At 39.4% G+C, this 27713-nt stretch overlaps 1 protein-coding gene across 1 annotated transcript in view; it reads right to left on the bottom strand.

Annotated features, from left to right (window-relative positions):
- naaladl2 (N-acetylated alpha-linked acidic dipeptidase like 2) overlaps positions 1-27713 on the bottom strand; it is a 358608-nt gene that overhangs the window by 306158 nt on the left and 24737 nt on the right. The window contains exon 2 of the mRNA XM_088005108.1: positions 10864-10902. Coding sequence (XP_087861234.1) covers positions 10864-10870 — 7 coding nt within the window. The 5' untranslated portion in view covers positions 10871-10902. The remainder of the gene's footprint in view (positions 1-10863; positions 10903-27713) is intronic.

Raw genomic sequence — 27713 nt, 5'->3', positions numbered from 1 at the left:
TTTGGTGAAAAGAAATAGGAAGAAAATGGCTAAACATTCTCAGTGGGGAACGTGCACTTAAGACAGACTTTGTATGGCATGGAAAGTTCAGATTTAAATGGGAATAACTCAGGGGGGTTTTAATGTGGCATTTCAAACAGAAAACATTACATGCGTGAGAAAATGACAGTACTACTGCTGCTACGAGATGATGTTTCAGTTCTCAAAGGACCACACATTTACTGTGCATGTGTCTCTTATCACCCCAGTCTACCTCTAAATATGAAAACATAATCATCTGCACACAACTCAGTTGTGCTACAGCGGAGCCTCAGAGCTGACAGCAGAGTTCAGCCGATGAGAATACGGCGAGGCTTCACCAGCAAACTACCCATATTGCTCATTAGTCGATGGCAAAATGTCCCGCTCCCTCCCACTGATTACATCTACTGAGTTAATGAGCCACACACCCAACACTAACCCCCTCACACCCTCCTCTCCAGATTCTGGATCCCAGTCTCCCATCTCTTTGCCTTCCTCTCTTTATGTCTCATGAACACAATGTTCAGTTTCATCTGAAGTGGCCCTGATCAAATTTCATGAGAGATCTTCTTTCCCACAAACACTACAGTTATTCATCAAATCTGTGGGAGGACAGTTTACCAATTATCAGAAAGCGGTGTTCCGGCGCGGTAGCTGGAGTGTGCTTTGCTGATTGGTTCGCTCTGCTAATTGATTACACTCACAGCGGGTTGTGTCAGATGGAAGCTCCGTCTCTGTCAAAAGATTTTCAGGATGCTGTGTTAGGGATTCACCTGTTGTATCAGTTCAACAGATACCCACACAGGCAGCGCTGTTGATAAGCACATTAACCATCCTTTACTCACCAGGGCTGTTTTGGTAATGTTGCTTTTCTAATTTTCTCATTTGTAAGATGTTCTTTAAAACAGTTTTTTAGATTGAATGTGGTTTGTCCTTTAAAAATTAAGCTAAAAAAGAGAAAGAAATCAGTTGAACAAAATACATTTTTGTTTAATTAAAGTCAGCAAATAGAAACGGGTCATTTAAACAGAAAAAAACTGTTTTCAACATAACCTTGAGTCATCTGTGTGTTTTATTTTCATTTGACTGTTATAAGGTGACACAAAACAAAAGCAAAGGACAAATATCTCTGGCATTTAAAATGTGAAAAAACTTGAAACTGATTCAAAATAATAAGCTTGAAAAATTCAAATTCTCTGAAAATTTGATTGAAAACAATTCAGCTGGTTTTACTCTATAGTAAGTTAGATTTAGTGGCACAAAACAATAATAAATGTTGATCCTTTATTTTTGTTTCTGTCCTTATTTACAATTACACAGAAGATAGTTGTTGTTGCTGTTAATCAAATACGAAATTAAGCAAATTTTAAGATATCGCATACAGCAGATAATGTGCAACTTAGCTAAATTAGACATAACTCTGTCCAGCTAATTTTAACTAATGATATGATTTTATTTGCATACATTTTATTTTTTTATGCATTTATATGTTTATACTTTAATCTGACATTTTGTTTATATTTGTTCCTTTCTAGGTGGCTCTTCAGAAAACCCAGTGTATGAATTATCATATACAATTAAATTTGTCTTGTATGTGCAGAATATGCATCAACCAGCATTGGTGGGACACAGAGGCCATCTTGGCCACATTAAGAATAGAAAGTTGTTTAAGGGTAACTCGTGATCATAGACTGTTGTGGACAGGGGCCAGCAGGGACCTGTGCCTCAGTTAAAGACCTTGTACTGATAAACATAAATCAAATTTTATGTGTATATGCCGCGTCACAGAAACTGGATCAATTTCATCTTATACCTTTTCAGATTTACTTAAAAAATGAATGTGTTGCACTTTTAAGCTTCAGCCATATCAAGAAATAATCAGGGTTTTCATCTGCCAGATCAAGAGTCAGCAACCTGCAGCTTCAGGTGGCTCTTTGGGTAATTTATGTTTTTAATAATAAAATATTGCTTTGTTTTTATTTCACTCTTTTCTTCTGTGGCTCCATGAATAGACACTAACCTTGTCCCTCTGACCACCACCAGCAGACAAGGCGGTGTAGTGTTTTGATTTATTTAATGTTAATCTTATAAAAGGACCATAAAAGGCACTACAAAGATTTTTTTTTTTTAAAGCAACATTTAAAAAATGTACACATGTTTTCAGTGTATTGACTCAGGTTATGTTCAAACAAGTGCTGATATTAATAACTGAAAGTGAAATACACAAAGCTTGGGTTAGAGTGTATCTGGAACGCCTAAATAAATAAGTGGGTGGATTACAGTTTAATTACCAGCTGGTGCATCAATGTTTAATAGCTATAAACATGTGACGATAAGGCTGAAAGCAGAACTTCTCTAAATGCATCTCAACTCCGCACGGCTCCATTCATTACCCCAAAGAGATAACCCAGGCCCAGGAAAATGCAGAGTCAGCGCCCGACACACTCTCTGGGACACAGCAAATCAGTCTCTCTTATTTTCTGTCGCCCTCTAATGCAATGCAATGAGTCGGTGGCGTACTTTAGTGCAGAGTTTCAAACTGCTTCTTTCAGCCACAATATTCCTGGCAGCAGCTTTCCTGCATATGAAACTGTTTTCATGCAAAGAAACGGTGGAGGCACAGGAGGAGGGATGATTCCATCCGCATCTGAGCCACTGTTGGAACAATCTGACTGATATCACATTACTGAGATGATTTCAGCAGGACTGCTTGACTTATAATACGAGCAAAATGAAATTAGATTAGCCAACAGCGTTGTAGCAGTGCGAAAAAATGTACAGAAAACTGGGTCTGGAAGAAGTGACATTAAAGCCAGTACTTGAATTGACTCAAAAATAAAACAAAATAATAAAAAAACAAAAAAACATTAATTTCCTCCTAGCCTCTGCAGGTTATATAAGCTATTCCCCCTTGAAACAAATCTTTAAAGCAGTCAGACTGAGGTCGCGGTTCTGCAGTGGTCATCCCAGAGACCAAACCTTCTCTGGTGCAGAACCATTGGCGTTATATGGAAGGGCGGGGGTTTGCATCATGAAGATTCTCCCTATAAATCTGCAGCAGCTGTGCAATACTGTCAAGTCACACTGAACCAATATCCCCTGGGAGTTTTTTTAGCAGCTTGTTGAAAAATTATAGCAGCACCAACTCTGACAGGCCAGCCTCACATCAAAATGGGAAACATCTTTGAAGCTTCCCAATGAAGGCTGGGGAAATGTGAAACTTTTCAGAGATATGCTTTAAGTCTTCTCACTGACGGATTCTAAATGTTCAAGGAAAGAAAGGAATAATAGCAACTGAAAACACAATAAAAGTACGAAAAGAAAAAATCCAAAGTTAAGCAAAATAAAGTGCAGGAGAACGCACATCTATTGGGTGCATGAAGAAAAAGGATGTTTATCTGTCATCTCTTGCTATTTGCATAAAAGATCTTTCTCTCATATTTACATTTGAGGAAAGCCCATATGTCTTTAGAAAACATTTGGAGTACAGCAGGTCTGTAACCAGAGCCACCATGATGCTGTTACACTCTGAAGGAATGTAAGCACCAGAGGCCGCGGTGCTTACTGGTGGGTTTGACCCACCAGAGGGTCAAATCTGGGGTTTGCACTGGGTTTGGCGCCTTTATGGCTTCAATGAAAAAGTTTTCTGTTTGACTCTTGTTTACCATTCAGATAAGAATCTGAATCATCTGAATTTGTGCACTGGTCACTGTGAGTTGATCAGAATATGGCTCGTAAACATAAACTGTTTGAAACTCTTCTTGCTCATCAGAAAATATGATACCAGAAACACGCAGAATTTGCGCTCCAATTGTATTCTAAAAAATATATTTGTTTCTTTCTTTCTCAGCAACAAGAAGGAAGAAGCCGACCTTGGTGCAACACAGAGTTATTTATGCACAAGTCTCCTCATTAGTTCCAACAGTCCACTTTGTGCCAGGGGATAATGCTGTATTTATTGGGATGGAGGGTGTGGAATGTTTTTCCAGTTGCTTTATGAAATCCTTTTGATTGACAGCAGCTGCAAAACTCATAATAACTTAGAAAACTGCCAACCTGAAGAGGACATGATGATGAGGTCCAACACTTGACATAAGGCCAGATAATCCAGCTTTGCTTGAACTTCTAAATTCTGGGTTTGTTCACTACAGCCTATTAGTTAAACATTGTGCAGATTGCAGAGTCTATTGTGTCCCTGATAGTCTGATAGGAGACTGCAGAGGCCCAAGCTAGGTTGGGTTTTGAATTAGCAAAACAATGTCAAAAAGTAAAACTTAAGTAAACTCTCACAATAACCTGCCTCAGATCTCCTTCAGAAGGAAAGAGAAAAATGGCTATGTAACAATTTCATGGCCTATTGAGGCCCTTGGGGTGTAACGATGTTTGACGCTGTTCACTGTGTACCTTCCAAGGCGAGCTGTTCTCAAAACACCAATGGCTCCAGCCTCCACTGCATCTAATATCCAGTAGTGTATGAAGTGGTGTCTGAATTCCAACATCATTATTTTGATTCTGAATCATAGCCTGCAAAAAAAAAAAAAAAAAACCTACAGGTTTACCAAGGTCAGAGCTTTGATGCAAACAAACCACTCATCAAATCTTTTAACTCTCCCCTGCTTTAATTAGCAGGCAGCAGTGCAGACAACATGGTTTCCAATGCTGTCGAGCCTTCAGCATCCGTTTTCAGCTCAGGCCAACTTCACTAATTAATGTTCAAATGAAACGTCACCACGGTGATTGCTCTTATTGCACTGTGGAAATAAATGTCGCGACTGATGATTGCATTAAAAGGAAGGGCCACTCTAGAAAGGTTCATTATTCCTGTCCTGAGAGACTGAAAGGTGACTACAGGAAAATACTGAGCAGCTAATGTAGCCTTGATTGTAGAAACATAAAAGGTCAAGTTTTTAGAAGATAACTTTTATTGTTTTATTAGTATTCAAGTCTAATAAAATGTGATTCTACAGTTCTGTTATGTATTTAGCGATACAAAAGTGTTGAATTAGTCATAAAGCTAAAAATAATTATTAGATTGAATGCAGGACTTGAAGAAGAATTAGTGAAAGCTGAGTGCTTGTTGTTAGGTCAATTTGTCAGCAGTGTTTCAGCACCCTGAATCCAAGTGTATTTACAGAACTACAGTAGACAAGCTTAATCAAATCTCCCCACTTGGTTTAATTTGACTATGCTTATTACAGTGAACATAATCAATTTGTTCACTCCTTTTCTTTTTCCCTCATACAGACTGTCTCTAGTGCAGCTCATGGATCTGCGGAACATGCATTAACTGACAGCTACAAGCAGAGCTGACCTTCAAAATAATAAGCTGTAGATTTACTACGTGCTTATCTCTGAGTCTTGGAGAAGCACCCGACAACAGGCAGGTTTCATCCTCCCAGTACACCACTCCAGTGACTGGATCCAGTTAAGCCAGTTTGATGAGGGGATAAGCTGCAGACTGCGCGCGACAAAAAGGAGAATCTCATCCGCCTCTGTGTTACAGCGTGACATGCCTCTTCAGACTCACTTCAGACCCGTCACTCTCACACACTCCAGGTTCTTCCGCTGTCCTCATTGGACAGCCTCATCCTATATATATATATATATATATATATATATATATATATATATATATGTAAAATCATTTATGATTTTATAATAAAACAAAGGACTCAGCGGCGCCAAATTCACACCACAGAAAACAAGATTAAATCTAATAGCTTGCCATCATCGACATGTGGAAGGATGGGAATAACAGACTTCATTGTAAATAACATACAATAGTCAAAACAGATTTGTAAAAACAAAAAGCCGTATCGACCACTTGTGCGCCTCGTCATTTTCTTAATCGCTCATGTTCAGCATGCATGGCGATCACCATACAGGAAAAGCAGCACGGCGAGGTAAAAGCAGCTTAAAGACAACACTTTCCTTTATTTCCTCTCATTCTGATCCTTGTTGGATATAGGCAGGTTTTATTTGGCCGAACCTACTTTAGCTGGTCTATAAATCACTGAACAGTTCAGCATCACAATACATTAAAGATCTGCTGCTGTTGTATCAACCTTCCAGACCTCTCAGGTCTTCTGGTTCTGCTCTGCATCCAGAACCAGAACAAAAACATGGAGAAGCAGCATTCAGCTTTTATGCACCACAAATCTGGAACAAACTTCAAGAAAATTGTAAAAGAGCTTAAACACTGCGTTCTGATAAATCTGGACTAACTGCCTGTTTATAGTTGCCTTTGATAACTGGAATATCACTAATTTAATCGAAATTTTATTTTTTCATTACTTTCCTTTATTATACCACTGTAATGATGCTTTGTTTGAAGTTTGATGTTATCACGTAAAGGACTTTGAATTGTCTTGGTGCTGAAACGTGCTACGGTTTAAAATAAGAACTGTGGTTCCTCTACCGGGTCTCAAAAGGATGTGTGAAAGCAAAGAGACAAATTCTCTCAAGACATGATATAACTTCTATGTAGCAGTAGTCAGAAGAGTACATAAAGGTCGGTACACATTCTGAAAGAACAGATACATTTGTTCTCCCTCCCAGGGCAGCAGGGACAAAATGATGTCGATCTGTTCTTGTAGTTTTGGTTTGGGAATTCTTGCAGCCTGTTCTTGACACGTCATCTGGACAGATCTTTGTTTCTTGCATGGGATCCAGAAACTAATATACAAATGCTGCAGTGAGAGGGACCCATGGGGACTTCCCAAGAGTTCTGCAGCCAAACTCATAAGTAAAAAGTGTTCTGGGCAGAGAAAATGTGATGAAGGTTGTCTTCTGACACAGTGATCCAGGCAAAAACAGCAGAGGAGGAGAGCATTGCAATAAGACAGAGCTAAATAAGCACAGTATGGATGACATTAGAATAAACAGATTCTACAGTGTTAAAGAAAAGCGTAAAAAATGTCACAGGGCCACTGAAACATTTCCAAAGGCTGCAGATGAGTAATGGAGGTGTCTGAATCTTGTCTCTAGTTTTCACATTGTTATTCTTGTTTTATGGGCCAGAAAGAGGCTCAGCATACAAAGTCTAATTGGCTGTTGTTTTACGTGAAAGCACAGCTTGTGTCGTATCCATCAGAAAACAGGAGGGAGGAAAAAAGGAGCAAATATATTTGTCAACAGAGATGCTCCTGTATTCATTTGACAACCAGAAGGAAGGGAAGGGGACAGACATCACACATGGAACTGCATCAGAAAGGCTGGGATCACAGGGAATCAAAAAAATTTCAATAACCTCATTTTTTGGTCAAGCTGGAAAGAGTGGTTTTGTGATGAGATCAAACTGTAGATTAAGAATATCAGAGGCTCTTCTATAAAGAACATTTCAATTGGTTTCTAATTAGGCTTTGCAGACAGAAATAGAGAACCTGTCTAGGAGGTTCCTGTCTATGAAGAAATCCTTTCAGAGCTGACGTTGAGGTCTTGCTGTTCCTGATGCTGCCTCATTTTTGCTCTAACAGCTCATAGACTAAAACCAGCAGAGCTTAGATCAGAAAGCTCTTCATCTATTCTGCATGAGCAGCACAGCAGCAGTTTTACACTAACTACATTCCCATTGGCCATTAAATTGCGCAAACTGAAATTACAAAAATGAATTTACTTAATGGAAACATGCTGATTTTGAAAAAAAAAAAACCTCACGTTTGGATAAAAAGTTTTTTCTCAAGGATGAGGTGATTTTTCAGTCGTATTTTTTCTATTCTTACAAGTCCCAGCCGGATGTTGCACAGCAGAAAATGACAGAAGACAACAAGTAGTAGGACGATGATGGCTTGTTTTTGTTTTAATGGACAACGTGCAGGTGATTCAACATGTTGAATCCATAGCTCTTCTGTAAAACGTCCAGTTAAAATTTCCTCAAAATGCCGCATACATAGCCCCTCCCAAGTAGGCGGGGCTTGTTGTGCCTAAGCCTGAATAAGACGCTGACATCTCCTCTGATTGGCTAATATATAAGCTCCAGGACAATGGCTGAATTATGAATACATTTCATGTAACTGTTTACATCTGTCACTTCCATGATTTTAAATGACTTGTGTAACCAAGCTTATTCACATTTGACTTTAATTTTATCTCATATTCAATAGAAAAAGCTATTGGGATATTTTTAAGTCAGCAGAATATTGCTCATAATTGTACTGTAAGCTCAGCTCCAGTCACACATAGCGGTGCAGTCAACTGACATAATGTCTATCAAACCAGTTCCAACCAAGCTGCAGGTACCTGGTCAACGTACAGCCTTCATAAGACCCACAGTTCCTACTGGTTCCTAAAATTTCATTTCCTACTAGTTTGTGCTGATAGAACTATAGTTTTTTACTTGATCAGTATCTATTAGTTTTATGGAAACCCTGCTCAGCTCATGCTGTACACCTTAGCACTGCTGTGAGCAGCGGGGTGCCTAATGAAGCCAGCAGGAGCCCAGCCCATGCTTAGCACACATCTAACTGAGGCTCTGCCTCATTAACCCCATCTGAGATATCCTTGAACTGTAATGGCAACAAATCCCTTTTAAGCTGACCGTCTACAGTCAGTCATGATCACTGACAGACTGTTGGATGTTTGTGGATAAGCATTTGAGCCATTTGAAATAATTTGGATCAGATCAATAAATCTATCCAAATCTATTAATCCAGTTTTTGTTGCAGTTCTCCCAGTATAAACGTTTCAGGTGGTTGTTTGCAGAGGACATAAGGGTTTTAATAACTGTCCGCTGGTCAGGCCACTGAATGATGTTTAAATATCATATTTATCATAAATATGTTTTTTTTACTGGTTTTATATAATATGCAAATTTTTAGAGATTCCTTTTGGTTTTAATTTGTTTCATGCATACATATCCAAGTTAAAAGATAAGTGTGTGATATACATCACTCTGTTGTAGCGAATCTATGTTTTTTTTTCTTTATTTCACTTGCAAAATGAAACTGCTGAATTAAAATGATTTATTATGAATGCATGAAGCTGCATTTGGAATATTTATCCATCAACCTAAAACACAACCATGCAACATATGTTGTCCACATGTTGTTCAATACTAATAAACTGCTAAAAATAAATCAAATGCAGTCCCTTCAAATATGTGTCATTCTTAAAGAATGCTGGCGGTTCTGGTAAATGTGATGCCGATTTTGCTGAAGAAATGATAAACAAGCATAATTCTACTCATAAGTAAGATTTTTTTTGTTTTACAAAGGAAAAAATAGTTGCTTTTAAAATTAGATATAATATCTGAAGAAAATCACTGTTCCCCCATAGCAGCATTGCACACTGGCTAAAAACGCCCTTAGCCTTTTACCCTGAACACCAGAAGCAGCAGTGGATTTAAAAAGGTGCATAATGAAGAGAGACACAGTAGAAAACAGCTCACTCCTGTATATTTAGCTAATGGACATCAGTGTGTGTGAGTGTCTTTCTTTTCACGTGTGTGTCCGGCTCGCTGCTCTCAGAGTCCTTCATCTTGGCCCTGGCTTTTATTGACCATATTGGAGGCCATAAATCACTGTGTGTGTGACTGCAAGTTTGTCTGTGTGTGTCTGCACGGCTGAGTGCTTCTCTGGGTGTGAGTAGCTGCACACAGCAATCTCAGGTCAGAGGAGCAACAGAGCGAGCAGTGTGTGCTTGTGTGCGCATGTGTGTGGAAAAGCTGCGACAGGGCAACAGTATCCAATGTGGTCAACAGGCCAAGGGACAAGATGTAGCTGACTGCTTCACACCATTTTCCCACAAAAATGTACGTGCCACTCAGCCACGCAAAACTTCAGGCGAACAAATAACTGCAGGCGCGCAGAGATGCAGCTGGAGATGGAGATGGTGGGCGTTACACTTTTCACTTTATCGGCCCTGCAGCCTACTTTTTAATCTCTCTCCACCTTTCTATATGTCTTTCCTCAAGGGTGGTGGTGCTTAAGTATAGATGGTGTTGAACTGGATTTGACATTAACAGCCCTCCATTAACATTTCGCACAGAGCTACTGGAGTGAGCAATCAAATCAAGCGCTGGAGCAGACACACTGCAGGCGAGCATCACATGTAACACAAACCGAAACATGTGCAGATACGGCCGTAAACATAGTCATGTGTGACGTGACAGGAAAACAAAGTGTTGACCTTTCCAGTTCCCAAATGTCTGCGAGCAGAAAGGTTTAGCAATGAGTTGGTGTGTTGGGTAGGGCTGCAGTTGATGACTTAAAGACATGTCACTCGCTGCGTTTTCCATTGTCCGTGTAGTTGCTCAATTTAACATTTCGTAGATAAAGTCAGAAATTTCAATAAAACTCTCATTTTTCAGCAAATAGTTTTGGCCCTTATTTCACTAAACAGTATTGGAAACATTGTTGCCAAAGTGAGGAAAACATTAAGGGGTGTAAATACTTTGCTACATTCTTTGGATTCAATGCGGGTCACTCCTGTAACACATCATCCCTCTCACTAACACCCTTTCTCAATGCATCAGGTCACTGGAAATCACGACTGACAGATCTATCACTGCACCAATTCATCTGCAAAAGGGAACATTCCTTTTGCATTCCTAAATTATATCTGTACTTTTTCTGTCAGTGAGCATATTTGAATATTGCAGCCGTTTTCGCATTGGGTATGGAAAAATGTACCGCTTTGATATTTCCCCTCAGAAAGCTAAAAAGTAAGCAGGGTGACAGATAAAACTAACCAAACTCCTTCCTAAACTGACCTCAAATGCATACTGTTGCAAAGTTCACAGAGTCCTTTGAACTCATCTGGATTATATTAGATTAAAAAAAAGACCAGACAGATAAAACACAGATGTGTTTCATCTTAAACACCAAGTAAATGTTTCCTACTCACAACTCATGCGCTGGATCTTAATCTTCTGATTCCAAAGGTCTGCCAAAAGAACAACAACAAAACAGGTGAGATGCAAGCACTTGTATGTATACATTGTTTGTGTGAATAAATAAATTAAGTGCCTTTTTTATACAGGCTTTTGAAGTGGGCACCCCTGCAGCTCGGAAAAAGAAGAGAGATAAATTCTCAGCAGCATATTTTTCAAAGTTTTTCTTCTGCTTCGCTCTCCTCCTCCCTTGAGATGGGAGCTTTTGTATCACCTCTCACAAAGCCTTCCAGAGTGTTCTCTCTGAGAATCGTGCAGATAAAGGCTCAGAGGGAGTTTAAGCTGGTCACTCTTTATGGTTCAACAGTGAAAAAGTGGCAGATAGTAGTGGAAGGATGGGGTGTGTGACAGATAGGAAACCATTGGCACAAATCACACAAAAACATGACGGCTGTGGGAAAGATTATTTTCTTGTTCAGAGTAAGCCCAAAAACATTCATATGCCTGGAAAATTTGGATTTAACATAATTTTAATTCAAGGAATAAGTGGATTTTTTTGTTTGTCTTTTTTCAACACGCCATCAAAACAAGAAAATTGCCTTACATATATATACATCCAAGGTGAGGTGTTTGTATATATATAAGAGATGTGCCAGTCAGGTTTTTTCCTGCCGATTCCGATCACCCATGAGGGCCGATCACCGATACCGATCACATAATTATTATTTTTTTAATCATAAGCACTATGGGTTACATTATGTGGAAAAAGGAACCATGAATCCACCTTAATTTAGACAAAAACTTGTTTTTAATAGCTTTTTCCAATAAAAAAAACAAAACAGGCATTGTGCAAATTGTACTGCTATTGATACTACTATCTTTAACAAACTGAAAACATATGAAGGCTCTGAAGAGGCTAAATAACGCAGAGTCAAAATAAAACCTCTCAACATTGCCAAAAAAATTCAAGTATAAAACTTAACATTCAAAGGCAAAAACAGGTTCCATTACAATAAACAATCCAGAGTTACTGAATGAAAACTTCCTGATAGCATGGCGGCTAGCTGATTACTGCTAGCTCTGATTGGCTGTTTCTGACTGAGCGGAGTGATTATGCAGAACAGGGAGGAAACAGACGAGATCGATCATTTTTTTCAGAGATTATCTGTCTCATGTTAGGACAGCGAAAGTTTTAATACATGTAAAATGTATTTTTTAAGTTAGATGCTGCAGCTTTAAGCAGAGGTTCGGTGTGAGAGTCACTACCAGGTGGAGCAGAAGCGGCGCTCCGTCTGTCAAATATTACTACCTGTAGCGTAGCAGCGGTTCAACAGAGAGCAGAACCAGCGTCTGACATCGCAGCTCGAAGACTTAAATAATTTTGCGGGTTATTTGTTTAGCTTTCTGACCGTCATGCTAATCCGGGTGAGTGTTTGTAGCTGTGCGCTGCATTACCTGCTGTCTGATCCTCCGTATGTCTTTTTACTGCAGTGAGCCTCGATGTAGCCAAACCCCGTCAAGTATGGCATTGTTTTTATGCCATATTAGATTCGTTGTGTTGATGCATTTTGACGTGCTTCAATTTTCCGCCGCAACATGCAAACTTCCCCATTCACTCAATGCGTTATAGTTCCACATCGCTTAGGATTTGTTGCTGCGCGTTTGCGCAGAGTGAAGGAAAGAGGAGACCAGCTGCACAGGCAGGCTGCGAAATGAGAAGCAGGTGATCGGCAACAAGATACCGGCGATCACCGATCATACACTTTTTCGCGGAAATCGGCCGATTATGATCGGTGGCCGATCGATCGGCACACCTCTAATATACATATATATATATATATATATATATATATATATATAGAGAGAGAGAGAGAGAGAGAGAGAGAGAGAGAGAGAGAGAGACCTCACCGTGGGGAAAAACGTTGCATGACATTGAATGAAAAGTGAAGACCTTCACTTATATTATTACTAATTTATTTATTTTTTTTTTTTCAAAAGGGTATTGGTTCTTATTTCAGTCAAAAATCCACAAGACATTTATTTCCTAATAATAATGTCTTGGAGGGATGCTCCGATCAGTTTTTTGCTGCTGATTCCGATTACCCATGAGGGTCCATCATTGCCAATCACCTGGATCGGCTGTTAATTTTTCGCTTTAGGTATAAATGCTACAATCTGGCAAAATGGAAAAATCTGCAATAAATTCACCTAATTTAGACATAAACATGCAAAATACTTGCAGGCACTATACAGCAGCTACTCAGTCAAAAGGACAACTGAAAAACTTACAATCAGTAAAATAATATTTAACAGTAAGGCTCTCTGTACCATAAGTTACACTTGAGTCAAATAAATTTCACAACACTACCTATATCAACTAATGTCAAGTAAAAAAGCAAACATTCATTCAAAGTCAAATGCAGGTTGCATCAAAATAAACAATCCTGAGTTACTGAATCAAAACTTCCTGAGAGCATGGCTGTTTTGTTCTGGCTCTGATCTTTATGATGAGCTGAATTCTCCAGAATGCCAGGAGGAGGGAGAGGAGATCGACAGCCCCCCCCCCCCCCCCCGGACATTGTCTGTTTTAGGACAGCGAAAGTTTTAATATGTAAAATATTTTGTCAGTTTGTTTAAGTTACATGCTTAAACTCACCTTCTGTGTCAGAGTTCATTGCAGGTGGAGGTTGAGCGGCTCTCAGTATGTGAAATATTACTACAAGTGGTGCATAGCGGCGGTTCAACAGCGAAAGCAGAACCACCGTCTTACACTACCAGCTCGTTGACTTAAATTATGTTTTGGGTTATTTGTTTAGCTTTCTGACCGTGATGCTAATCTGGATGAGTGTTGGTAGTTGTGCGCTGCTTTACCTGATGTCTGTTCGCTTTTTTCCCGCTGTGAGCCTCGATGTAGTCAAACTCCGTCAAGTGTTTGTTTTTTAAATGTCATATTAGACTCTTGTGTTGATGCATTTTGACGTGCTTCACCTCCGAGGTATTTCTCCGTCGCAACACGCAAACGTCCCCATTCACTCTGAGCGTTAAAGTTCTTCACCATATTGCTTAGGATTCGTTGCCGCGGTTTTGGTGATCGGCAACAAGAGACGGTGATCGGTAATCACCGATCATACACTTTTTCACTTAAATCGGCCAATTGTGATCGATGGCTGATCGATCGGCACACCTCTAAGTCTTGTATTTGTGTTGTGAAATGCTGTTTGGAATACAATTTGAACTAGTTGTCAAATTCATTTTGTACTCTTGTATATCCGTGTGTGTGTGTGTGTGTGTGTGTGTGTGTGTGTGTGTGTGTGTGTGTATTTATTCCATGTACATTATGCTTTCATCTATTATTTTTAAACCTAGGTCATATCAGACAGGTATTTATGAACAATAAGTGAGACTGAACTATTTGGCTATTTTCTCAATAATTGAGTGATGCCCTGACTTAGTAATTCTGATCTAAATTACTAATTGTTCTAATAATTGCCTTAGGCAATTATTAAAGTTATTCATAGTTAAAGTCCTCATCCAGGCACAGCAGCAGTGAGTCACTTGTAGAAAACACAAAAAAATGTTTTAACTTAAAGTAACAAAAAATGTATTTTATCCTAAAGATCCACTGATCATTCCCACCTTCACAGAGCTTTTACAGCCTATCTCTCTCTCTCTCTCTCTCTTTTCAGCTGCATAGAAGGTAGAGGAGAAACAGAACAACAGTGCAATCAGTTGAGCAAAACCTCTTCAGCAGCTTAAAAATGTGAATATACCCACATTTTTCTTCTTTGGGTAAAAAGGTAGCACTTTCCTTCACTGTTCCTTTGTCCAGGACTCCTGTCAAGCCTTCCCTTTAGATCCTTCCTCACTTACAAAAATAGAAATTATCAGACTCCAGAGAGATAAAATATGAATCCGCTTTAATTATAAATGTGCGTGGGCTTTCCTGGGATTGGCGAGAAGGTTGTGCTGTTCTGCTAAGAAGGGAGTGCTTCACTGCGCTGGAAATTACACAGGTCTGGAAAAAAAAAGGAAGCAGCAGCAGCGGCACAGCGAAGTGGTAGTTATTTATTGATTAGTCGAGTGCAGCAAATGCCCTCTTTAAAAGAATAGTACTCTGGGATGCATGTAGAGGGACAGTGAGTGAAAAATAAAGAACTATGAGCTATAGGGGGATAAAAAAAAATATTTCATAGCTGTGCTGAACACCTTGTTTCTTCTTGGCTGCTTTTTGTCTCCCTGAGGAAGAATAAAATAGAGAGATGCTGTCTTTGACAAAAAGCTCACTGGCCTTGAAATGTTATTTTAGGACCTCTGCTGTAGAGATGAAAACGTGCTCTTAATGAATCAGGAGAGACACCTGTGCTTTACCTGTTAACACTGTTAGTTTATCACAACAAAAACTGATTGTTGCATTTCTTTTACACATTGCATTATCCCTATATTATGACTTTATTAGAAAATCTATCATGCATCTATATGGTCATGAAGAGTTGTACAGTCATTTTACCACAATTCCAAGTGCTGAGAGGAGTTATCAAATGACTATTATAAAAACTTCTTAAGACAAAATCTCTCACTCGATAATTTGCCTATTCATTATGTAGTCATGTTTCATGGGGGCCAGTTGTTGAAGTCATTTCTATTGTTAATAAATGTGATGAAATTGTCCACAAATGGAAAGAGAATCAAAGACAGAGGCCCAGAAGAATGACTTCAATCAAACAAAAGAGAAACTAATAATCTGTCCTAAAACAGATTTTCTTAACACGTAGGATGTTAGTGATTACCTTCCAGACCAATGCATTTCTGATTTTTGAAACTGCATCACTCTTCTACATAGTTTATCTTTACTTTTACAGTAACAAAAGACTTTAGTGTGTCGATGTGACATAACTGCCTTACATCACATTGACACAAGGCAGTTGAATTTGTTTTCCAGCTTAGGGTGGAAAACAAATTAAACCAGTTTCAAACTTTTTAGTCATCTGACCAGAACTGCCATGATGTTCTGTTGCAAGGCATCCAGACATGACTCAGGGAAATTGCATTGCCATTAAGCAGAAATAGAAAGTGCATGTCCTACAGATCCAGATCTCTGCCTTTTAGTTCATAACAGGTTGTCCTTCCAGTCAACGGTCTCAAACACGATTTCCAATTAAATCCTAACAAGACACCCAATCCCAGTTCTGGTCACTGCTGTGAGTCGGTAACACGTGGAATTTCTGTAAGCTAGGCTAAGTTGCCACACATCTTATGGATTTATGTAACCCAATTACTTTTTGAGAACATTGAATATAGAGCAGCTGATATACCTTGTGTTTAAATATTTCTTATTTTTCAACCTACAAGAAAAGGCCAATTAAATGCTCCTGCACAGACTTAGCATTGCCCAATAAACCATTTTAAGGTGGTTGGACAAGAGAACAACGAAGCATTAAAACACAGGTGCTACTAGCGGCATTAAAAGCAACCAAGCTGTCCTCTCCATTTTCTTTCCCTCCCATCTTGCCCCTGCTCATTTCTTACACATTATGTTCTCCTCCCTCCACTTCCTCATCCCTGCAAGCAGTGCAGTGACCTGAACGATACAGTGGTGATTACCTCTGCAGTTCGATGCTGAGGTCTCATTTCCGAAGCTCCATAAGCATTCCTGGAGGCACAGCTCTGCGCTGATTGATGCGTTATAAAAGCTCGTGTTACAGTTGTGAAGTTTTCTGTGAAAACAAGCAGGGTCAGGATTTTCCATCTGCTTGGTCCCCCTGCATGTGTTCTACACTTGTATGGTTGCAGTCAAGGTTAAGGCTTTCTAATAAGAGCAGTTGTCAAGCATAGTGGCTTGAAATTTAAAATTACAGAATTTGCGGTTTCAAAAATGTTATGTCTCGACTTTTCCTTACAAATGCTAACATGTCAGCCACAGGGGAAAACACAACCCCAACATAGGTCGATGTGGTTTAGCACTCTATAGTCTGGCATATTCAGGAGAGTCTTTCCATCTTATGTTACTCTCACTGGTCCAGCAGGGTTCAACACAAACACCTAACATGCAGTCATGCTAGTGCAATAACAAATATGGCACACTAGCATGTAATATTCCAGGAGAGGTTAGTGCTACATGCACACTATTCCTTTCTTAGATTGAAATGTATTTGGATTAATTAATCCAAATGAATACTTTGTGGGCACAAAGTTACTTAGTCCAATCATAATGAATGTTTCTATGCACCTATTTTATTCTCAATAGAAGTGCTGACATTCGCAGAGTTGTAGAAATTCCCTAAATTTCCCTAAAAGCACACAGAAGACATTGTACCTCTGTCTGTGCTGAATAATAGAAACAAACAAACAAACACAGTGATGTGTTGGTTCTGTCTCTGCAGAGCACGCAGAATGGACCCATGCCAGGGTCTGATAACAGTTGAGATGTTACTGCACTCTGTAATAAAACTTCAGGCTAAGCAACACGTGCTCTTGGTCTTCCTGCAGTACAGAAGGAGAGACCACAGACAGGCTTTGCTTCTCCAACAAAGCGTCTACCCACTGAAGACAGAAGTACGTCACATTCACACAAGGCAGTTTACATAAACCAGCCCTCTCAGTCAGAATATTCTGATCAGGGCGTTTACACAATTCTGATTAGGAATACAGAGTACATGGCAGATCTGCCATGTACTCTGTATTCCTAATCAGAATTGTAAGCATGCTTATTGCTCTGTATGATGCTATGGACCTCTTTGTCTTCCAAAGGCCCTGGGCAGATGAACTCCTTTCAACAGATGTTGAAATTAATTTTATATTGACAGATTGAGATGGTTAATACAAATTACATATTTTTCTTTCAGCTGTCATTTGAGGGTTTTAAGAGGCCAAAATAAAACCGAACCCAAAGTGAAACATCTTATACATTTCAATTGCAGCAACATTTATTGTCTTTTAATTTACACAACATAGTATAGCTATATGGCTTCCTTCTATCTGGTCCAAACAAGACGTCTCGGTTTCTCCTTCCTGCTGCAGCACGGAGCAGGAGTGTGGCTGTGGATGTCTCAGTGTGTGTTTGAACATATGTCACTGCCATGCTGCCACTTCCACGTAGTAAATTCTCCATCATGACTATCAGTATGATTAAATAGCGGTACCTGACCACATCCATCATGACACATAATCATAGAGAAGGTCATGCAGGTTCTGGGCGATACGGGGGGGATCTAATGGTGTAGGCGCGTTTAGTGTGAGTTCATTACTGTGTGTTCCAAGCTTTCATATCCTATTAGGTCTGATTACACAAAAGTAAGACAGTGAGTGGGTGTATGAGAATGAGGGAGTGACTGGTTCCCATCATGTTCATTTAGAAATTTGCAATAAATCAACAGTTGAATTACTTTAGAAACTGAAATGTATATTGTTCTTGTTCCTGCTCTTATCTTCTGAAAGTACACAGGAGACTGAAGTTTAGGTGTTTTAGCAGTGGTGTGCCCAGAGAGCGGTGTCACACTCTAGATGCATACATTCTTTTTTTTTTTTTTTGCACAACAAAGTTCTTTCTCAAAAACCAAAAACTACCAGTGTCAAAATTATTAGCCCCCTTGAGAACTGACCTTTCTCTATAGCCAAAGCACAAACCACTTTCACTTTGTAAAACTAAGGGTTGTCCTACACTTTACACACAGTATAAAATCCTCATTAAGCATTTGAGAAAGAATCATACCAAAAACGAAACAATTCAGTTTAAACTCAGGAAAAAGAAGATGCTCAAAAAGCAGGAGCAGAATATACTAAGTTATCACAGTGTTTAAGTGTCAAGAAGTGGAGTGAGAAGTATCATCAAGAATTTCAAAGAGTCCCACAGTACAGATCAAGTCTGGCAGCGGTAGGAAGCTAAAGATTTCAAAGACTCTGGAAAAAATAGGGAGAGATGAGCCCACAGAGTCTAGAACAACAACCAAACACTGGTTAATGACAGAGCCATGTCAGGAAGTTTACTGTCAAATAAGAGTCACTAGATAGAGCCCTGCATAGAAATAAACTGAGAATGTTGGCCAAGAAAAACTACACTTCTACAGAAGAGATGCCTTTAAACCAGAAGTACTGAAGATGAAGTATGCTAAGGACAATCTGGAGAAAGGTTATGCATACTGGAGCCATGTTCTTTGGTCAGATGAGAACAAAGTAAAGCTTTAGAGTTTGGAGAAAGAAGGGAGAGGTGTGTAACCAAAAGAACACTGTCCCCACAGTTTAACTTGGTGGTGGGAGTATCATGCTGTGGGGATGCTTCAGTGTGTCTGGGACTAGGAATCTGGTATAGGTTGACAAAAGAAGAATATGTGAGGATTCTGAAAAAAAACCTCAAAATCTTCAGCTTGCTACTGACTTCAACCAAAAACTGCGTGCCCTTCTCTATGGATCGTCACTTTGTCTCCTAACATGACAATGACCCAAAACACCCATCAAACCTGCTCAAGAGCTACCTGCAGAAAGCCATGGCATTGACTGGCCTGCACAAAGCCCTGACTTGAATCTCACAGAAAATCTGTGGTATACACTGAACACCCCATCAATGGGAGAAGACCATCAAATCTGGAGGAACTTGAAAGATTGACCAAAGAAGAATGGACTGGGATTCCTCAGGAGAGGAAAACAATCATTGATCAGTTCAACAGCACTTAGGTTGTTTTTTTAAAAATTCTAATTAAAATAAAATTTCATATGGGGAGAACAAGGGGGACAGGCTAATAATTTTGGCCTCAACTGTTTGTAACAAAAAAAAAGCTACATTAAATTGTAAAGATGCAAACAGCCTAACTAACATTTGTAAGCCAAATCTCCTTAATTTCAGATAGTCTCAAACCGTTTTACATTTTAGTTTTTTCTCTGATGCATTTAAACTGGTTCTACCTGCAGATGTGGCCTTGAACAAGAGCAACACCTTGGCACTCCACTAAAAGGCTTGTCAAAACGTCCCATCTGGACCATTTTAAGAACAACTGACACTGCACTTGGAGGTCAACACTGTGCTCTCATGCATACCCTTAACAATCTTGTCGTGAAAAAGGAGATTTTTTTTTTCTTTTTTTAAGACATGACTGTTTTATGACCTGCAGTGGCAGCCACAGTCTCTCTTCCAGTGTTTGTGCAAGGACAGACATGCTCCTCAGGGTGTGGGTCTTTGACAGCGATGCAGCATGAGCTCAGTATGCCCTTTATACAACAACTCATACTTTAAGAGCTCCCGGGCTGATTACAAAAACCTCAGCAGTAAACTAACACTCAGAGGGAATTAAAAAGGGCTGGGCAGATCTTCCTAATGAAATGTCTTTAGGGAGTCAGAAAGCAAAAAGTCTTTTTTTTTTTTTGCTTATATTCAATTAAATATTTCTAGAAACTCACAATGTCCATAGCAACTTTTGAACAAAGAAATTCCAGCCAGGCCAGGTGATGGATTGTCCATCTGTCCGGGGTCTACCCCGCCTCTCCCTAACTGGCCATCAGGCACATCTAATCCATATGTCTGACATCATATCACAATTTGTTCCTGGACTACAAAGCTACAGTTTTCTGACAAGCTCAGTGCCTTAAGACAACTTTCAATTGTTAAATGAAAATCTATGGTAAGTTTTTCATTCTGCAGCTTAAGCCACAAATGCATTTCCCTACAAATGTGCCAGAGTTTAAATGAGGATAAATAAGCTTTCTGACAAAGTAAGGTTTATTGCAAGGAAGCATTGTTACAACAACAGAAAATATCTACCAAACAAATTTATTTTTTCTGTGGCAAGTTTGTGTTTCTGAAATAGTGGCAGTAATTTTTAACCACAGGGTGATAATAAGTTTGATGGCAGATGTATTGACCTTGTTTGAAACTGGCCAAACGAGTTCAAACTTCTTCGTTAAGATAGAGTTGTAGTACTTGAGACTGGTCTTGGGCTCCAGACCTCTAGTAAATGCAGATCTCAGCCTTGTCTTAGACATGACCGTATTTGAACTTGGTCTCGTCTCGGTCTCGGACATTGATGGATTCTGTTTTCTAGACCAGTCGAGACCTCAACTGTGGAAATGTCACTAGATTCCCAAAACATTTTTAAAATAATCATCCTTGCTTTCACTGGATTTAAAATGAATTGTTTCAAATCCATGCAAAAACATTAATTGCTATTTATCTATTTTTGCTATCACTGTCACTCATACTCCAAGGATGTATTCATACCAGGGCAAAATTAGTCTTTAATGAGATTCTAATTCATTTGTCTGTAAAGTCCAATTCATTTGTGAAGTGTTAATCCAAAACAGACTAAATAAGCAAACTCTGATCTGCCTACAAACCTCAGTCTCGGTGTGACTGAAATGAACTCTGAAACGGTTGGAAGACAGTGAGAATGCAACTGGACTGGAGACCGTAACCAGGAAGTTAACGGCAGTGTAGGGCATTCTTGTCAATATATTACTCTCTGCTCTGCAGGCTAGCGAAGATGTTGTGTCAGTTGTCGTGGCAACGGGTCTGCTGGAGACACAGAGAGCAAGGAAAATCAGAATAAAGTTGTTTGCGCCTGTATATCTGCTTATTTTCCCTTTGCTGTGGCACTCTGCAGCTGCTGTAATTTTTAAACCTTAAATAAATGACAAAAACTGTTGCCTCGTTTGTCATCAAATAGGATGACATTTCATTTGTCTCATATGTATAAAGTATATGAGTTATGGTTTGTTACATTTTGATAAACACATTTTAACAGCAGCAATTATGTAATAAATTATTTGCTAATGTAGAAGAGCATTAGTCCTCTCTTGCATCTTGACATAAACAAAACTGTTTATAGGTTTATATCAAGGGAGAATACATATTTTACATACCAAAATATCAGCATTTTCTTCAGCTTTAACTTACGCCATATTTATAGAAATCGTGTCAGAAATAAAGGTGCTGCGATCATTTTTGTGACAGATTCTTGCTCAACCGCATTGGAGCGCTCTGATTTTGTGGACATGACTCACTGCACAGTAATGGCGCCTGAAGGAGCGTCGCTGGCATTAGCGGGAAATAGGCGACGTCCAAACTAGTAATGTATATCAATGGAGAAATCCTACAACCACTAAAATCGGACACCGGTCCATTTTTGTTTACTTTTTGTGAAGAAGGAAGTTGCGCTGGTCTCCTTCAGAGGGTTTGTGTAGATTCCTTCAGTAGTTCTTGGTGCAGCGTCACCACAGGCAGCAGGGGGAACAGGTTTTTCAGGTAGTTTGGGTCGTTTGACAAGAGCAGTGTGAATGCAAACTACAGTTCTGAAAATTTAACAATTGTTGCAATTTTGGTCCCCAATCAAACAGAGTCTACTAGACTATCAGTTGTGAAAACACACTAAAAATAATAGAATTCAGCTACATAAATCATAAAGAATATATTTATAAAACAAGATGCTGTAAATTCTACAACAATTCACTTTCAGAACGACTACATCAAACTTTTATTGTCACTTGGAAAGAAAGCATGAAGAAGATTAGCTATATGTACGTGAGGTTAAAGATAGGGGGTTAGGAGTCTGGTCTTGGCTCTGTCTCGCCCTCCCTCGGTTTTCATCTCAACCCTTGAAGATCCTGGTCTCGTCTCAGTCATGCATTCTGGCATTGGTCTTCATTATAATTCAGCAGTCACTCCATGCATTACAAGCAAAAACATCAACAAATCACTTACTCATCAAAACAAAATCATTTTGGACCTTCCATAAACATTCTGATACTGTGCTTCCTCGTCATATTTACAATAGTACAAGGGTTTGACACCACACCACCCAATTGTGAAGCATATACCAGGGTTAGACAACTGAAAAATGAAAGGTCACTTAAGGATAGAAACACTGTTAAATAAAAGAGACAGCATCTCCCCCCTCTCCTCTTTTGAATATAAATTCCCCAGCGATGCTGTGAATGAAATTCAGATTAGACTCTACGCCTGACCTGGTAACTCCAAAAGACACAAGAACATATTGTAGCTGTAAGATATCAGGAGGGGAATACAGCAGATTGCAGATGTATAAAAAAGGAAAAAGTGTACGAATAAGAAGGGGAGAACAATGTTTTGCTACAGTGGAAATGAGGAAAGGGGAAAGAATCGTGCCTGAAGTCAGAGAAATGGAGTCCTGCAGAAGAGCAGAGGGATGGGAAAGAAGCATATGAGGGGGGAGGTTAAGCAGACAGGAAAAGACATGAGGTAAATGGAAAGCTGGGAGTGTGGATGGAATTAAACACAGTTCACGGTGACAGATGCCAGAAGGTAGCCATTCCCTCTGTTGACTCCGTTCTCTCCAGGGAGGAAATGTACTGTGTAGTATGTCACACATGCACAGAAGAATCATGTGTTACCATGTCTCTGTTGTACACATGATTTTATATAACCCAGAGCTGCATTCCATCAACCTACAGAAAGACTGAAATATGGATTTCCATATGTCGTGAACATACTGTGCTCACTTATGCACTCACCAAATTGAAACTGTGCGTAAAGCACAGGCAGGATTACGCAATGTGTAGGACTGCAAAAAAAGCGATATTTAAAGTTTTATAGTCTGTTGTTATTTATATGTCCCCTTTCAGATAAAAGCATATGAAAGAAGTGTCAACAATGAATCAAACATATAAACTGGGACACATTTCAAAAATGAAAAGATTTATTAGATTATGTGTTATTACTCAGAGAATTTTAGGGTGTTTTCACCCCTCATAGTCTAGGAGACTCGGTTCAATTGGGAACCAAAATTGCAACATTTTATTTGGTGCACTTCACTTTCACACATTTCCCTCCTCACCTGTGGTGGTGCTGCACCAAGAACCACTGAGGGAAACGACATGAAAATCTCTGAAGACACCAAGTTCAACTTCCTTCTTCACAAAAAGTAAATGAAAGTGGCGAAGCATCAGATTTTAGTGGTTGTATGATTTCTCTGTTGTTTTTAGCAAGAGACCATGAGCCATAAAGAGCTAGGATGATTTTGTTGTAATTACCCAGAATGCTATGACTGTAGTCCACTTCCTGCTTCTGGAGAGGTCTCCAATCTGCTTGACATTCACATAAGCATTCGAACAGCACCAGAGTTCACTTGAACCAAACAAACATACTCTAGGTTTGTAGGCGAATCAGAGTTTGATTACCAAACAAACTTAGAGCTCCACAAACAAACCGGATTTTCTAGACAAACAAATTAGAGTTCGTTTAGAGCGGACTAAATAGAGTGGGCCAGCATTATAGCAAATGCAAACGATTAAGAAGATTGTACAATATAGTACATACATATACAAAAGTGCCTTTGGTGTCCAAGGACACTTTGTGTTCTTCATTTTATAAACTTTTCACCATCAGTACTGACAGCCCTCTGACCTAATGTCGTTGGTTATTTGCTAATGTTGTGATGTGATATGATTGGATAGGATTTCTGCTCTGGCTGTTGTTTAAAAGAATTGACATTCCCTCCACAGACTGAAAGCCTGACTTTCTGCCAAGCGTCTGTGCTCAGTGTTGCTACTGTCAAAAATAGACCTGTCATGAACAGAGTGAAGAGCTGCTACTGGGAGGCATCTGGAGTGCTTCTGACACTGTGCGGCACATTTAATGGTATCACAGGTATCGTCTTGAATGGCAAAGATCAGCTCAGAGGTTGTGTCACAGTGAGAGCGAGAGTTATGCTGTCTGACTCAGAAATTCAACAATCCTCACAAGATCATATTTAGCAACTTTCACAGAGCTTTCTTCTGCTCAGAACGAGTTTCTGTGCCCAATGCAGACTCCTCCACATTGATCACAGTAGTCCCTCTTACTCACACTTTTACTGTACACAACGCTGGCATTATGTATGGCAACAAACGTGTGACAATATCAACATCACAGTGTCTCATGCAGGAGTAATCTAAACTAATTGCTCTGACAAGATGTCAAACGTCGAACAATTAGATGTGTTAAATGGGCCAGTAATGACTGCTGAACAAGTCGGCCATATGGATGAGGCCCACTGAGATCTAACTGTTGGCAAGGAGCCCAACAGTGTTGTATCAAAGAGAGATGAGATAGATGAGAGAGCAGGTGAATGAGGATGGTGGAGAACTGCAGGAAGAGGCTGATTTTATCTCACTGGGCTGGCACAAAGAAGAGTGTTATGAATGGAGATGTTTGGTGTGGCACTTATGTCAATCCATCCATTGCTACAAAAAAATGTCCTTATCCAAAGCGCAACTGGAGTGTTGCTTTGATTTTATCATGCATGCTCGTGGAATCCTTGAATCTCCCGTGGCAACCATTCTGAGGTGTGTGAACACTTGCTCTCACAAAGCACCGCCCCACAGAACATCCCTCCCCTCTGCTTCTTCCACTCAGCTCCTCCAGACTAGCAGCAGCTGAAGGCAAAGTGTCTGAAAGAGGAGGAGCATATAGAGGGGGAATCCAGTTCCAATGCATCAAAGCCTACGTTCACGCTGGTCTTGACATTCATTTCAAATTCTTTTTTCCGAAATGTGACTGATTAAAATCCAATCAGACTTCTGTGTGATTGTTTACCACCCCAACGTGAGCCGCATGCACAGAAGAATATTGACTTCCACCATTACTTCTGCTATTTACAGGAGTAATAATGAATGATTCTGTCTACAAAACAATTTGAAGTTATACAGCTATGGGACCTGACAGTATTGTCACAAGATCATAACAACACGAAAGAAGCTAATAAAAAAGAAGCACAACAAATATCAACGGCTTTTTATGGAGCATTGACTGCAACTTCTGTAGAGAAGTCCAACTGGATGTGTAGTTGGATCCAAGAGTGGTGGGGTTGCGATATACTGCATTATGTTATGATTTGATACTGTATTTTCAACCAATTATGTTCATAAACATGAAGTACTTCAAGTAGGAGCCACTCGAAATATTTAGATGGTGAATTAGATTTTGTTTAGGATAAACTGGCACAACACTGACTAATTGTTGCCAAAATAGTACTGTGGGCGTAACATGGCAAATTTATGCACACTGAGACTGGTTTCCAGTATAACAACTATTACTAAAGTTAATTTTTAAATGTTGTGAAAGAGGGCTGTTGCTTTTTGAACAGATATGTTGCAAAGGATCACGACCTGCTTTACTCAATTTTGCCACTACCAGTTTGCTGAATTAGTGGCAGACTCCCACTAAGTAGTTAAGTAAAGCTGCTCTTTATTTAAATCTTCAAATTCCTTTGACATTATAAATCAGTTCTTAGCTCATGTTTACCTCGTCACATTGCCTCACATCAAACATTCTGTTGTTAAATTCAGGGCATGCTTGATGAAGGAAAGGTTAATAAAGCAGATGTTCTTAAACAGAACTTTGGCAAGTAGATTAAATCTGCCTGAGGGTCACCTAAGTAGTGCTTTGTTAGATAGACGAGTCAAAGGAGGAATCGCAGGTTTGTTTTACATCGATTGCATTCTGCACAATATCAGGACTTTTATCCTCATCCCACAATATTTATAGCCTCATAAAAAAATAAAATAAGCTCTATTGAATATTTAGGTCTTTCAAAACTAAGGTTTACATTTGCTTTGAAAGAACACACACACACACGCGCACACACACACACGCACGCGGACACGCGCAAGCACACACACGCACACACACCCATTCAAGCATAATTCTAATTCTAAAAAGTAGATCAAGCTAAAACTGACTGGCTGTGTATCTGCAGTCCATCTGGAAAACTGTCAAGAATAACTAATCATGCTGCTGTGCTCAACTGTATGCAGCAAAACTGAAAGGTATTGCTTTGAAAATCCTCTCATCCTCTTATGTACAAAATGAATTGCATCTCTACCAGCTTCCTGACATTGAATGCAATGTTTTGTAGAACTATGGTCTAAATCTTCAGCTAAAGTTTCAACCATTTACAAAACTAAATAGTTTAGTTCAATAAAACACACAGATGGCATCATGCTGTGGAGATGCTTTTGTCAGCAGAGACTAGAAAGCTGTGAGTATGCCTGAGAGAGCTTTATAAATGTTGTAGAGTTATAAAATACACATGGCAATGTCCAAACTACTGAATGTCCAAACTACTGAATGTCCAAACTACTGAATGTCCAAACTACTGAATATTCCAGTGAGCACTGGTTAAGCCATAATCAGAAGTGGGGAGGACTAAATATTTACATAGTAAGCTAACTATTTAGCAAGTTATGTGTTAGCTATGCTAACACATAACTAAATATGTGTTAGCATTTTGGGCTATCAAAATAAAAGCTGGGTCTTGAGGATTTCTATATAAACTCCTGCTGGTGCTGGTGCTCCTTCAACGCTGACAGTCAATGCAGCTGTAGATCATTTGGTAATCATAAATGTACTATTTTAGCACTGGCATAAACATACCAGGAACTCTGACTTCCTGGAACATGAAGGTGACGTCACAAAATAGTTGTTACAAATTAGCAGTACAGCAAAAGGCACATAAAGCTGTTAGCAGTTTAGCTAATTGAAATAAAATCAGAAGATATTACATTTCTCTAAGCCTCTCATTAGCCATTTGAAGTTGACAAAAATATTTACTTAACCCATGTTCCATGTCTCCAAAGTAAAACCAGTCCTTACCAGCACATTTTGCCCTCCAGCCGAACCTCCTCCACCCACCTGGGACCACCAGGCTCACCCGTCTACACAGTCCGAAAGACCATAGACTCCCGTCAACGAGGTTGTGACTGACAATACTTCTTTGACTGGGTCCTGAGGTCTGTTTGTAGATCAGCCCTTTCCTTTAACAGTGACACAGCTTGCTTTACTGGACCAGTCACTGCTGTTTAAATGTCGTTTTGTGTAAGAAAGATCATATAAAACATGTAAGCATCAATTAGACTTCATGAAAGC

This window comes from Poecilia mexicana, unplaced genomic scaffold (genome assembly GCF_051168715.1).
Source record: "Poecilia mexicana isolate PSO_F unplaced genomic scaffold, ASM5116871v1 scaffold_4, whole genome shotgun sequence".
NCBI lineage: Eukaryota > Metazoa > Chordata > Actinopteri > Cyprinodontiformes > Poeciliidae > Poecilia > Poecilia mexicana.
Note: the sequence above shows the minus strand (reverse complement) of the source record. Positions and strands in the feature narration are given on the sequence as shown.